The following is a 14,681-nucleotide window of genomic DNA, read 5'->3' as shown; positions in this document are numbered from 1 at the left end:
CAGGTGAACCGGTTTGCAGGGCAGAAATAGAGACACAGACGTAGAGAACAAACGTATGGACACCAAGGGGGGAAAGCAGAGGGGCAGGGGTGATGGTGGTGGGATGAATCAGGAGATTGGGATTGACGACATATATACACCAATGTGTACAAAATAAAAAACTAATAAGAACCTGCTATATAAAATAAATAAATTAAATTTTTTAAAAAAGAACTATACCTGTAAAGTACATAACAGTTGCCTAATAGAAAACACAGCACCAGATGTTTAATTCTATTACTAACTGTCCACATTGTGTTAAAGCTATTTGTTTATATATATTTCTCCTGTGTAGCATGTAGCTCAGAGGCTAGCACTTGTTATGTATTTCACAGATGACTGCAGAATGAAGGAATAACGTGCATGTTGAATTGAATCAAGTGGAATTGATACTCATCAAGGTTCCTCCTGCAACTCTATGTAGGAGTGGTCTGTACTTCTCTCTAGAACTAATAAGCTCATGGAGGGATCACGGTCTAGACCCAGGAGGGTCGGATGACAGCTGAGTTTCATGGTGAAACAACCCAAGCTTCTCAACATGCACTTGAGGGGGAGTTATGATTACTGTTATGCTTCTTGCTGGGCAGAATCAAAGACCCCACTCTAGTCCAGTGCCCCTTGATCTGCCAGCCAGGCTGCTCTCAGAGAGGGAAAGAAGAGTCACCTGACAAGCCCTGTTCTTTTTCAAACCATGTGGATAATTACTCAGAACTCTGTTTTCGTCGTGGTTTTTGCAGACTGATTTTATAATGATTTTTTATTTTAGGCATTTTGGCAGTTCTATGGGGGGAAATAAAAGAGTCCGTTAATGCCAGCATGTGTCACTGGGGACACCAAAGTGCTGAAAAGAAGAAGAAAAATATCCTTAATTAAAGCAGAAAAAGCTAGAGGTTACCTGGGTCTCTAAAATGTTGCAGTGCTGGCAGTCCAATTCTTGGGGCCGTTCATTGCCTCTTGGGGGACGTACATTATTCTGTTGGATAAATTCTTCCAGCCTTAAAACCTAAAACAGAAGAATAGAAACATTCAGCAATAAAACAAAGTCCTATCACCCAGCTGTGGTCATTAATCTGGGACCCATTCCCTTGGGTCAATCAGTTCTGGGGACTGTGCCCCACTAGACAAATCCCAGACATGCTTCTAGAGAGGCCATTTCTAATTAGCTAGTTGCTTCATCTCTCCAGAAGAAGATGAGCCTGGCAGGTTTACAATATTCCACACTTCTCTTTAAATTATTCACATCCACATAACTATATCAGAGCTGTAGCATGGTTTCCATTAGTTTTCATACCATTCCTGGAAGGCCACCCTATTTCTTTTTTACAAAGTTAGCTGGTAAAGAAAAGGAACAATATTTAAGAATTATACAGATAATATGAGAGAAGAGTGGCTAAATGCTGCTATTAAATTATAAAGGCTTAATTATGATTATTATTAACCAACTAATTGTAGAGTGTCAATTAAACGGTCTGGTTTCCCTGCTCTAGACTTTGAGAAGAACAAGGTCAATAACCACAAAGGAACCTCAGATGTTGCTAAAACTAATGCTCCTCAGGTAGCTCCTCAGGTGTAAAGTGGGGAGGAGAAGGGACAGAGAGCAAGATGGTAAGATCATAAAATATCGTCCCTGCCTTCAAGGAGCTGTCATCTTATGGAGCAGACAGATGCATGTTTACAATCACAACAACATTCAGTAGACACATGTACAATATATAAGAGCATCATTAATGGTGTGTTTGCTCTGTGCCAGGCACAGACCTAAGCATTTTACAGTATTAACTCTTTTAATTCTCCTAACAATTACTATGAGGTAGGTACTACTGCAGAGAACCTACGGCAATAAACTCTGCCCAGGGAATTCCAGCACAGTGTTAAGGGCACTGAAGATGAATAGGAGTCCGTCAGTGACAAGTTCTTCTCCCTAGTAACACTGTCCACAATGCCTTTAAACTTTGAACTTGGTCCCTGGGTGGTTTGGACAAGTGGGCCCAAGAAGAAAACTCCATTGTTCAGCTGGTTTACATCCATTCCTTACCCTGCTCTCCTTGCCTGCCTCCACCAGGGAGGAGGCTGGCCACGTGGCACAGATATTACCAATGGGAGTAGGAGTCAGCTGGGGTCTTCTGCGCATGCTTTTGTTTTCCTGATGAAGTGGGAAGGCCTGGTCATCCCTGCCCCTCCTTCTTTCCTGCTTTAACTTTGGGCATGACAACTGGAACAGTGACAGTCATTCTCACAGCCAAGGGGAATCTGAGCCAACTTCTCCTGCGTGCAGTGCTAGGAACCTACGATGCTTTTGGGGGCCATGAAAATATTTTCATTTCTTTCAGAATCAGAAGAAAAAACTGCAGCCTGAGCATATTCACCTTTATGACAGTGCAGTTACAAATTATAATTTTTAATTCTTTTTGATAAAGAAAAGAGCCCAGGAAGGCAGAAGTATCTAATGCCCAGGACACGGATAATAAAGCCGGGGGGGGGGGAGAGGGCAGGACCAAGATGTTTGCAGATTTTCCAGGCCTGATATCATTTAGCCACAGAATCAACACCAGCAGCCTCCTGCCTCCCTCTTTTATGTGTGACATTAAGTGCCTCTTTGTTAAGCCTCTATAAAGCAGGCTCTCTGTTATCTGCAGCTGAATTTATGCCCCTGAGACAGCCTTCCTGTCAGGATGAAGTCTTTTTCTTCCTTCCAAGGATGCTAAATGTAAGGAGGTCACGGCAGCTTCCCAAGGTTCCTAGCATCTCAGTTCATCAAAAACTCCTGGAGCCCAGAACCATCATTCCAAGAACAGCTTTTATTCGGGACTTACCTCAAGCAGTGAATTCTGGAGCTTCACACTTAGGGCCTCTTTCTCTTCTTGCAGATGCTTTATTTCATTTTCTGATTTCCTCTTCAATTCCTCCAACTGTGCTTCTACTTCCTAAATGATGAATATAAGAGTTAACCACACAAGCCACAAAAACATGGACAGGACACACCCTGCCTTATTCCCAAAGGGGTTCAAAGAAACTCACAGGGGTCATAAACTACTATAAGAAAACATAAAGTAGGGCTTCCCTGGTGGCGCAGTGGTTGAGAGTCCGCCTGCCGATGCAGGGGATGTGGGTTTGTGCCCTGGTCCGGGAAGATCCCACATGCCGCGGAGCGGCTGGGCCCGTGAGCCATGGCCACTGAACCTGCGTGTCCAGAGCCTGTGCTCCACAACGGGAGAGGCCACAACAGTGAGAGGCCCGCATACCGCAAAAAAAACAAACAAACAAACATAAATTAGAAATACATGAGAAAGTCCAAAGAAAACAGGTGCTAAATTCACACCACAAAGTTGAATATATACTGGGGGTGGGGAGGTGGGGGCAGAGTAAACCCCTGGCTTTAAACTTCGTAGTGTCAAATAAGAAAAGAGAATGCTCGTTACTGACAGAATTTCCACGGTTCTATAAATCAAAAAGCCAACTACATCCTCAGTTGCAGGGAAATATCAAAAGCAGAATGAAATTTCTTCTTTGGCCTTCTCAACAGCATCCTTACTTTAGTCAAAATGATGGGATTCATAGGGCTGCTTCCTCCATGGTCCCTCCCCACAGCCTCATAGTCTCAGCACAAAGCAGATCCAGATAAAAGAACATTCTGGAGCCCATGTGAGTGGCGCAGCTGCATTTTAGCTGCGTGATCTTGGGCACATTTCCTAACCTCTCTGTGATTCAATGCATTACTTACATGCTTAGCACAGTTCTAGGTACATAGTAAGGGACTGATAAATGCTAAGTAGTACTATTCTTACAGATGCTTATGCTTTCTGATTTAGCTTAATACCTGGGGAAATTTTTCAAGTGTCTAGAGCAGTGAATGAAATATTCTGTTCCTCGTAGCTGAATTTTAGGTAGATATTAAGTCATTTATTTGTTCAACAAGTATTTACTGAGACCTACAATGTGCTTGGCACTGTTCTTGAAGCTGGGGATAAAAACAGACAATATGCTTACTCACCAGGAGCTCACATTTGCGTGAAAGAGATAGGCAGCAAAGTCAACAGCTATAACGCAGTACATACCATGTTGGATGGTGATAATTGATTACAGACCTTTATGCTCTAACTGGAAGTAGATGGACATATTAGCAGATGACATTTACTGTGTGTACCATTTTCTGGGCGCTTTTCACAGATCATCTCGTTGATCCTTATGAAAACCCTTTGAGCTAGGTAGTATTGTTAAAGTTCGTTATACAGATGAAGAAATGAAGCTTGAAGAGGTTAAATAACTTGCCCAAGGTCATGCAGCCCATAAGCAGAAGAGTCAAGATCCAAACTCAGGAAAGGATGACTGCTTGGCTGTGCTTCTTCCCTGCCTGCATGGGTCCAGTTATACGTGGACATTTTTCAACAGTAAATACTACAGTACTACACAGTCTGTGGTTGGTTGAACCTGTGGATGTTGAGGAACTGCAGATACGAAGGGCCTACTATAAGTTATACTTGGATTAACTCCCACGTTGTTCAAGGGTCAACTGCAGAATGAATGGACTTTATGGCTGATTGAATGTGAGGGATAACAGAGAAATTATGGATTTCTGGATTTCTGACTCCTGGATTTCTAACCTGATCATCTAAAAAGATGCAGCTACTGATCATCTGGATGACACCTTTACACTTTCTATGGGGCCAGCCCCAGGCCAGGCCAGTGGTCCTGGGGTGGTGTTTAGCATTGTCCCTGGGGTCAGTCATTTAAAAGAGAAGAAGAGAGGGCTATGATTAGATTGTAAGGGTCGCATGATGTGGACACTTAGCCCATGTATAGTGTCTTCAGTAAATCCACCAACTCCTTTTGCAGGGCTTGTTGCATTGGAGAGTTCATTTTCTGAAGATGATAGATAAACTTTTTGTTTAAAATAAGTTGGGATAACTTAAGCAACCATCAGAAATAAGGCCGTCCCCTCAGCAGAGATTCTGATTTTTTTTTACTTCATTATTTAGTCCCTTATTCACAGAATCTTTTATTGAACAGAAGTTTTTTTTAACATGCTTATTGGTGCAGACACTCGCTAACTCTGCCAAGGCATGTTCACTGTAACAGCACAGTGGAAACCCCCTGTGAGAAAGATGCTTAGCATAAAGCAGTGGCTATTTCTAATCTTGCACAGCCTAATGTCCTCGGGTATATGTAATCAATCACAGCTTCAGCTGTTACCTTGATAAATGGACCTAAAGGGAAAAAATTTCCCCACAAATTTCCTCAAGTGACCTTGAGGATTTCAACAGGAAGCGTTAACATTCTCTTCTTAACTCGTGGAAAGAGAAAAAACAACTACAAAGACAAGAAGATGAGGAAAAAGAAGGAGATGAATGCTTTCAGATATATAAATTGCTGCATCCCACCCCTGGAAGAAGGCTCCGTGGGCTATTAATTTACAGGATTCACAGAGTACTTTCATAAGCTCTGTTCTCATTTAACTCTCATAATACTTATGGAAAAAGGCTTTATTGCATCCATTTCACATGAAGCAAATCCAATGGCTGGTAAGAGGCAAAAGCAGGACTCCCACCCTTTTTCTGCTTTCTTGTCTAGACTGTCCACAATTACTGGCAGTTTAAGAAAAGACACATAAGGGAGCCACTGTGATGGCAGCCACAGGAAATCACCAAGCAGATTTCAGTTGGCATTTTAAAGGAAAACATGTTAACTTTTTTCAAGAAGAAAAATCACTCTTTGTTATGTATTTATAGTAAAGTTCCTGATGTAGCTGAAAGAGTAAACCAGTACAAAACCTGAAATGTCACTCAGAAGGGGGAGGCAGAAGAGATAATGATCTTAAAATTTCCATACTGTATAAAAACTATAACCTACAGCAAAACATTGCAAATAAACTACACTTCAATTTAAAAATTTGAATACAGAAAAAAACTATAACCTACAGACCAAAGACATCCAATGAATCCCAAACAGAAAAACACAAAGAATATCACACCATGACATATCATAATCAAATTGTGATATGATAAAGAAAAAAGTCTTAAAAGCAATCAGAGGGCCTCCCTGGTGGCGCAGTGGTTGAGAGTCCGCCTGCCGATGCAGGGGATACGGGTTCGTGCCCCGGTCTGGGAGGATCCCATATGCCGCGGAGCGGCTGGGCCCGTGAGCCATGGCCGCTGGGCCTGCGCATCCGGAGCCTGTGCTCCGCAACGGGAGAGGCCACAACAGTGAGAGGCCCGCGTACCACAAAAAAAAAAAAAAAAAAAGCAATCAGAAAACAAAAAGATACACTATGCACAGGGGAGAACAGATGAGAGTAGCTACCAACTTTTCATCTGAAGAAAATACAAACCAAAAATTTTTTAAAGTTGAACAGCATCTTTAAAGTGCTGAAAGAAAAAAAACTGTTAAGCTAGAATTCTATATCCAGCAAAATAACCTTCAAAAATGAAGACAAAATAAAGACATTTTCAGACATATAAACACTGAGAGAATTTGCTGTGAGCAGACTGACACTACAAGAAACATTAAAGGAAGTTCTTCAGGCCAAAAGAAAATGATACCAGATGGGGCGCTTGAATATGCCAAAGGAATGAAGAGGGTAGCAATGGTAAATTAGAAAATATAAAAGACTTTACTTTTCTCATTTAAAAATTCTCTCTAAGAGATAATTGACTATTTAAGGAAATAGAAAAGCTATGTAGAGTTTATAACATATGTAAAGTAAAACATATGACAACAACTTCACAAAGGTTAGGAAAGGCTAAATAAAAATAGTGTGTTGCTTCTCTGTACAAACCTTACAGCAACACAATATGTATGAAGTAACATATTATTTGATGGCAAACAATGATAAAGTCGCATGTTATAAATCCTACAGCAACCATGGCACACCATCCCTTCCCCAAAAGAAGGATATCTAACAAGTCACTAGTGGAGATAAAAAAGGGAATACCAGGGCTTCCCTGGTGGTGCAGTGGTTGAGGGTCTGCCTGCTGATGCAGGGGACGTGGGTTCATGCCCTGGTCCGGGAGGATCCCACATGCCGCGGAGTGGCTGGGCCCATGAGCCATGGCCGCTGAGCCTGCGCGTCTGGAGCCTGTGTTCCACAGCGGGAGAGGCCACAACAGTGAGAGGCCCGCGTACTACAAAAAAAAAAAAAAAAAAAAAAAAAAGGGAATACCAAGAGCTATATATTCAAGTAATCAAAAATAAACAGAAAAACAGGCAAAAAGAAAAAAGATGTGACAAATAGAAAAAAAACCCAACTCAGCAATATGGTAGACTTCATGATAATTACATTGAATGTAAATGGTCTAAATGACCCTCAAAAGTCAGACTGCCAAGCTGAATAGAACAGAAAATCCAGCTATCCTATTTGGGTTGGCCAAAAAGTTCGTTCAGGTTTTGTAACATCTTATTGATCCTGAACGAACTTTTTGGCCAACCCAATACAAAAGCACTTTGACTAGAAAGATACTGGTAGGTTAAAAGTAAAGGAATGAATTAAAATAGACTGTAACAGTAACCACAAAAATGATAGAATGTCCATATTTTTATCAAAGTAGACTTCAGGACAAGGAATATTCCATAATGAGTAAGGGGCCAATTCATTGAGAAGACATAATAAGCCTAAATGTGTATGTACCTCATAAATAAGTTTGAATTTATCTAAAGCAAAAACTGACAGAACTAAAAGGGAAAATATAAAAACTGACAATTTAAATTTGAGATTTCAATACTCCTCTCTCAATAAACAACAGAACAAATAGAGAAAAAATTAGTAAGGAAATAAGATACTTGAACAACACTATCAACCAACTTAACCTAATTATTATTTATGAAACACTCCACTCAAGAGCAGCAGATCCATATTCTTTGCAAGGGCACCTGGACCATTCATCAAGATAGACCATCCCTGGGCCATACAATAATATGAGCTAACTGAAAAGGAAAGAACAGAATCTGTTCTTTGATCACAAGAGAACTAAATTAGAAATCAATAACAAAGAGATATCTGGAAAGGTTCCAAATATTTGGAAAATAAGCAACCTATTTCTAAATAACGAAGAATATTTTTGGAGTTGATAGAAATAAAAAGTTGAAAAGAATTAGACAAAATCATTCACATTCACATTATTACTGAAATTAGAAAGCAGAGGCCTAGAATGGTTTGGGGTGACTTATTTAAGGTGACAACGTGGCTGCTTCCCCAGCACAGCACTTCTTACACCCAGACTTGACAGATGGTTTCAGTGCATGTCTTGTTCCTCCTTCCAGACTGTGAGCTCCCTGTAGGCATGGCTGATTCCTGTATCCCTGCATTGCTCAAAACACCAAGTATGCATTCAATGAATGATAAATAAACCGTAAATGGATACTGGCAGGGTGAAGACCTGAAGGCTGCTCTCCAAGGCCCAGGGCAATGTTTATTCTGTTCTGCTACATAGACAGAGGGCAAAAGTTAGTGGCTTTGGGGTCAAGGTAGCCCTGACTCACACCCAATTCATGTGATACTCAAGTGACTTCATTTCCCAGGTTCCTCATCTGTGAAATGGGAAAACAACCCCTGCCTACAGGGCTGAGGTAAGAATTAAATCATGGAGTGGAGAGCTGTTGCTCCTTTGGCTGCCCACCCTCTGATCCTTCTCTGAATGTTTGGGAAATTCTCCATCTGATACATCAGAGCCATCCTTCCACCACAGAACCAGAAAATGTCAGACTTACCTTCCCAGACTCCCTTGTGATGAGGGCATGGACATGTGATTGAGGCATGTGATGAAGGCATGTGACCAATCAGACACACCCACCCCAGATTCTGAATTGGAAGCCATCGATATGTACAAGCTGGAGTCATAAAGGATCTGGCAGCTGAACTTCCCAGGGGCAGCAGGGGCAGCCATTCTATAGCAGCTCTGACTGATGGAACTTTCCGTGATGATAGAAATGTTCTAAAATATAATGTAGCTAATGTGTAGAAATCCCTCAACACTGTGCTATCCAATCTGGGAGCCACTAGCCACATATGGCAATTGAGCACTTGAAATGTGGCTAGTTCCACTGAGGAACTGAATTTAAAATATTATTTAATTGTAATTGATTTAAATGTAAATAACCACATGTGTCAAGAGGCTACCATATTGGACAGTGTAGTTCTGCAGGCAACATCCAGGGCCCAGTGTCGGTGATGTCAGCTGTGTAAACAGAAGGTCTGGGCTCAGACGTGGCAGCAAGGGTGTCTTCATCACTGAGTAGCTTGCCAAGCCCAGTTCCCTAATTTTCCAGAAAGCTTTTCATTACCCTTTACTAAATTCCTTTCTTACCTAAACCGCCTAGCGTGGGTTTGTGATGCTTGCCACCCAGAATCCTAAGTGATACAAATGAGGTGTAGAACGCAGCAGTGTCTAGAACAGCTCAGTGAGGACTCAATAAATCCTTCCACACTCTTCTAGGAATCAACATGGGCAAGTGCTAATTATAGGACACGTACTCTGCTTTGTCTGTGAAGATTAAGTCGTAATATCATCTAATCCTACAGACAGGAAAGGAAGATAAACTGTTTGGGTGAACTCCAGCCCATCTCCTATGGTGTCTTTTTCAGGTTAAGGTAGCATTCAGGATACACAACATACTTATACTCAAGGGCCCAAAGGAAAAGTGTGCTCTTAGCTCTAGAGGGGAAACTGGTATCTATATTTAGTCCACAAACACCAGATCTGGGATCTCTTCAAGTTTTTACCTTCCTGTAGTCTGCATGGCCTAATTTATATAACTTATATCCTCAGTTTGTAGAAATGACCATAATTTTTTAAAAGAAAATAAAAAACCAGGAGGAAATGCAATTTATTTCTACATGATTCATTTCCCAAATGGATCCATGCCCCTGATTAAAGCTGAAGTGGGATTTCTACACTCAGAGTCAGGATTGGCTGACAGGTTACCAGGGCAACCTGTAGCTCTGGGAGAGCTACTGTCCCTCCCACTGATTGTGGCTCACGATGGAAAACGGGTTCAGCTTTCCTCCAATGAGGATTGGATTTGTGCAACCAGTCACTGCTCATGGGGAGGAAAGTGCTTTCAATACAGCTGCTTCCCGCTCTGCGCAGGGATGGGAAACCACGGCCTCTGGAGTCAGGCTGCCAGGTTTTAATGTAGCTGCACCACTTACAGTCTGTGTGAGTGGATACATAACATCTTTGAGCCTCAGTTTTCTCATCTGTGAAATGGGGGTATGAACACTCATTTTGTAATCCTGTTGGGAGGATTAAATGTGTTCATAAGAATAAAGTGCTTTATAAAGTACAGTGGACACTAAATAATATTATCACACATGATGTCATCTAATGCACATGGTAACTAATCACAGCCACCGTTTACCAAACTTTTGCTACATGTTGTACACTGAGATAAGAGTTTATATATAAAACCATATTTAGGAGCTTCCCTGGTGGCACAGTGGTTAAGAATCCTCCAGCCAATGCAGGGGACATGGGTTCGAGCCCTGGTCCAGGAAGATCCCACATGCCACAGAGCAACTAATCCCATGTGCCACAATTTCTGAGCCTGCACTCTAGAGCCTGCGGGCCACGACTACTGAAGCCCATGCGCCTAGAGCCCGTGCTCCGCAACAAGAGAAGCTACCGCAATGAGAGGCCTGTGCACCACAATGAAGAGTAGCCCCTGCTCGCTGCAACTAGAGAAAGCCCGCGTGCAGCAATGAAGACCCAAAGAAGCCAAAAAGTAAATAAATAAATTAATTAATTAAAAAAACACCATATTTAATTCACGTAACAAGCCCCCAAAGTATTTATCCTTATTCTCAAAATCAGGTTTCAGAAAGATTAAGTGACCTGTCTGTGGTAGTAAAGCCAGTGAAAGAGTCAGGACTTGGACCCAGGACTAGACTTTCTTAAGTTCATTTATTTATCCAACACATATTTATTGAGTATCTACTACTCTTCACCACCACACATTGCATTCCTCGGTGATATATGATTATCTTTCAGTGAAAACTCATAGTGATAATGCAAGTACTTAGATTAGAAAGAAGCCTTCTCATAATAATTAAAGCACCACCTATGCTCACAATAATACTGATATACTTCACTCTTTTCCTAAAGCATTCATATACATATGTTATTTGCTTTCCTCAGCAAACATGAGCGATGATGCTTTGCATTCCCTCTCAGCAGAAAACGCCCCCTTTGGTGGGAAGTTGGAACAGTACTCAAAGGCTGAGAAACTTCTCTCCCACTGGTTAATTAATTACCTTCATCTACCTAGTGCCTCTTACGCCCCAGGCGCTATGATGTGCTTCGTTTTTTCACATATGGATTACCTCATGCAATCCTCGCAGCTACTCTGTGAGGTGCTATTATCACCATCTGTTTTATAAATGAGTAACTTGGGGCCCCCGCAGAGTTTCCCTGTGAGGAGTCCAGGTTAAATAACTTTCTGTGGTCACAGAGCTAGCGGGTAGCAGAGCTGGGATTTGAATCCAGGCAGTCTGCCAGGCCTGCGTGTTCACTTCATGTTTTTCTCTCTGTTTTTGCAGATTAGAGGATTTGAGTTTCCCTACGTTAAACACTCATATGACACAATTCCACCCCATGTCAACAACTCTAGGCCCTATTGTTTCACAGCCCTGGGGTGCCCTGTCTCCTCCTGAAGACTCTGAACTCCCTTTGATCAGAGAACTAGCTGAGATCTATATACAACAGGAGCTCAGTAAATGCTTGAGGAAGGAAAGAAGAAACAAGAGAGGAAAGGAGGGAGGTAGAGGCAAGGAAAAACAAACGGAACGTATCTCTGAAAGGGGATCTCACCTTCTGTAGCCTCTGCCTCTCAGCTTCCACTGATGAGCGAACTAATTGGATTTCCACCATGTGCTTCTTCACCAAGTCTTCTAGGCGCTTCACTAGTTGGTCTTTGAGATGTTTCTTCTCCTCTTCTGTCTGATCTTTGATTTTACGAAGGTCTTCATATTTTTGCTTCATATATTCTGTCTCAATACATGCCTCTTTCTTGGTCTACAAAAAGAAAAAGGGCTTGTAAAACTGCCAGGGTGGGGAGAGGAGGAGATCACCATTTCTCTTTTGTGTAACTTCTACAATGTTGATTACTGATTTCAAAGCATGTATCACAAGGTACAATAAAGTTTATAAAATCACGTTTGATATCTGTAAGAGACTTCACTTTATCTGACATCGGAAAAGGGCTTTTTGGAGTAGTGTATCTATTGTCATAGGATCAGATATTCCAGCCCATACTGTAGCAGTTTCTAAAAAATGTTTTGTTTGTTTTGACTGGGAACATATAGCAGGAATCTTAAGCAAGCTTCCAGTTCCCCAGGAGCTAATGATGAGGAGTTGGGAGAATTCTGCTACATTCTCAGTCTCCTAGCTTGACATGCAATGACATGCAGCTGGCAGGACGTTGGCTGGAACTTCACACCCATGCATGCACCCCTGAAACTATGGGACCTGTTGTTTTCAAGTGGACCTGTCATGGTTTGGGGCGGGCCTCCATCGGAAGCTCATTCCAGCAGAGTCCCCCTGTGACTGCTCCATCACCAGGGCTGGGTCAGACAGTACCTGTGTATCTGTGCCTCCTTTCATGCACGGACACTCCTTGGGAAAGTTCTGATCCTGCTGAGGATGGAGACTGCAGACTTCCAAATCATTCTCTTTCCCTAGGACTTCATTCTCTGAAACCCTCTCTGGCTTCATGTCATCTGCAAGTACAGTGTCAACATCATTGGGAATGCCCTTGGCCTCATGCCTGAGGCCTCTGCAGTTGGGTCGCCATTCTGCTATTCAACTATTTTGCCCTTGACTCCCCTATGTAATCCCTGCTCCATGGCCTTCTGGCCTCAAGCATGGTCCAAGCGGTGATGGTCACCTTTGCCCAAGTAGCATCTTGAGTTCAAACAGTTGTCCGGCTCTCCCTTCTTAAACTAGTCATCTTCACATTTTTTTGATTGTGCTTTCCACAGGTTAAAAAAAATTGAGGACGTTCCTGGATATATGTACATTCAAAGGATTTAAATAAAGAGATTTCAAGTATAAGACAAAAAATAAATATAGTTAGAATTGCTCAGTTTCTTCCCATATGCCCTACTTCTGAGACCACTGCTGTAAACCCTCCACACCCTCTGGTTCCAACTCGTTCTTTCCAGCCCTAGGTGATTTCTTCTTTCCCAGACACCTCACTGCTGCCTGGGCCACACCCATGATAGCAAGGCATGCTGTGGGCTGTAAAGTAGCAGTCCCATAAACTCCCTAGAGGCAGAGCCTATGTTTTGTGCCTTTGTCATATCTGCCAGTGTCAAGCTGATGACACTGTACATATTCAAGAACTTTCTGATGAGGGAGCTCAGTGGAAAGCACTTTGGAGTCAGATAATCTGAGACTCAGACACCACCTCTATCACCAGGTAGCTGGCTGGCCTTGAGCTAGCCACGTAACTTTCTCAGCCTCATGTCTTCATCTGTGACATGGGATACTGACAATACCCAACTCACAAAATTATTGGGGACACCCAATAACATCACTGTGTGAATGATGTTAGAGTATAAAGCGTTGTCTAAGTCTGGGGAAAAGCCAGAGAAATTCAGGCACTATGGTGGATCTGCTGGAGAACTTTCTGGGGGGCCAGACATCCTTTTGCATCATGCCTTTTAAATACCTGACCTGCGGCAGCTCTGGATGTCGGCTCACTTGTGACCTGCATGGATTGGACTTGCCCACCAGGCAGGTCAGATCAAATAGCCCTGCCCTCCACTCTGCTCCCTCAACAGTCTCAAGGCTGCAAGCAGCGTCAGGCCAACCTTTGCTGTGTAAGGAAATTGTTCCGGGCATCTCACCGCTTTTCTGTGTCACATGACACTCCTGCAACATTAGCCTGTCTTTGGCAACAGCCAGCTTCTCCCCAAGTTTTTCTGCAGTGCTTTTCAACTCTGAATTCTCCCGTCGAGCCTCCTTGAGCTGCACATCCAGGTCCTAAACAGACAGAAAGGGTCTCATTTCTCTTGTTACAGTTCTGTGTCGAGACATCCTGTGTACATCAGATCTGAAAAGTGGGTAAGTGCACAGCATATGCCTTTAATCTCTGGAATTCAGTGGCTCGGGGTTCATCAAATCCCTACTCATCCTCTGATTGGCTGTGTGACTTTTGGCAAGTTATTTAACCTTTCTGTAGTGAGGATCAAATGAGATAAAGTGTCTGGGACAGAAAAAAAATGCTCAGGGAGTATGAAGGATACTAGCTGCTGTTACTTTTAGAGATGGGGCTCTGTGAGTCTGTGGGCCTCATGTAACTGACTTGTCAATGGTCTGGCTTTCCACAAATACAAAGCCCCAAGGATGTTAGGAGAGCAAGTTGTTATGGAGTGAGTGGGGGCTTTAGAATTAGGCTGAATTGAGTTCAAACACTTTGTAGCTGTGTGCCCAGCTAGGCCCATCCTTAAGCTTCTCAATTTTAGTTTTATCTTCTCATCTCTAAATTCTAAGTCTCTCAGCTCTCAGAGGACAGGGATCAAGGCCGGCTCACCGTGTGTCTCCTGCCCACAGCCCCGGCCTGGCACATAGTAGGTGTTTCATACCTACTTGCTGAATGAATGTAGCTGAACTTCATGGAGGTAATAATGCTCGCTCTGGCGGAAGTCAAGG

General features: G+C 42.6%; 1 protein-coding gene across 1 annotated transcript in view; it reads right to left on the bottom strand.

Annotated features, from left to right (window-relative positions):
- The window catches only part of FAM184B (family with sequence similarity 184 member B), a 124,057-nt gene that overhangs the window by 62,737 nt on the left and 46,639 nt on the right, over window positions 1-14,681 (bottom strand). Inside the window, exons 3-7 of the mRNA XM_081244132.1 lie at window positions 13,877-14,012; window positions 12,606-12,745; window positions 11,838-12,041; window positions 2,853-2,963; window positions 935-1,042 (exon numbers count right to left, since the gene is read on the bottom strand). Coding sequence (XP_081100258.1) covers window positions 935-1,042; window positions 2,853-2,963; window positions 11,838-12,041; window positions 12,606-12,745; window positions 13,877-14,012 — 699 coding nt within the window. The remainder of the gene's footprint in view (window positions 1-934; window positions 1,043-2,852; window positions 2,964-11,837; window positions 12,042-12,605; window positions 12,746-13,876; window positions 14,013-14,681) is intronic.

Source organism: Mesoplodon bidens (assembly GCF_964165515.1).
Source record: "Mesoplodon bidens genome assembly, chromosome: 1".
Taxonomy (NCBI): domain Eukaryota; kingdom Metazoa; phylum Chordata; class Mammalia; order Artiodactyla; family Ziphiidae; genus Mesoplodon; species Mesoplodon bidens.
This window is presented reverse-complemented; position numbering and strand designations above follow the sequence as displayed.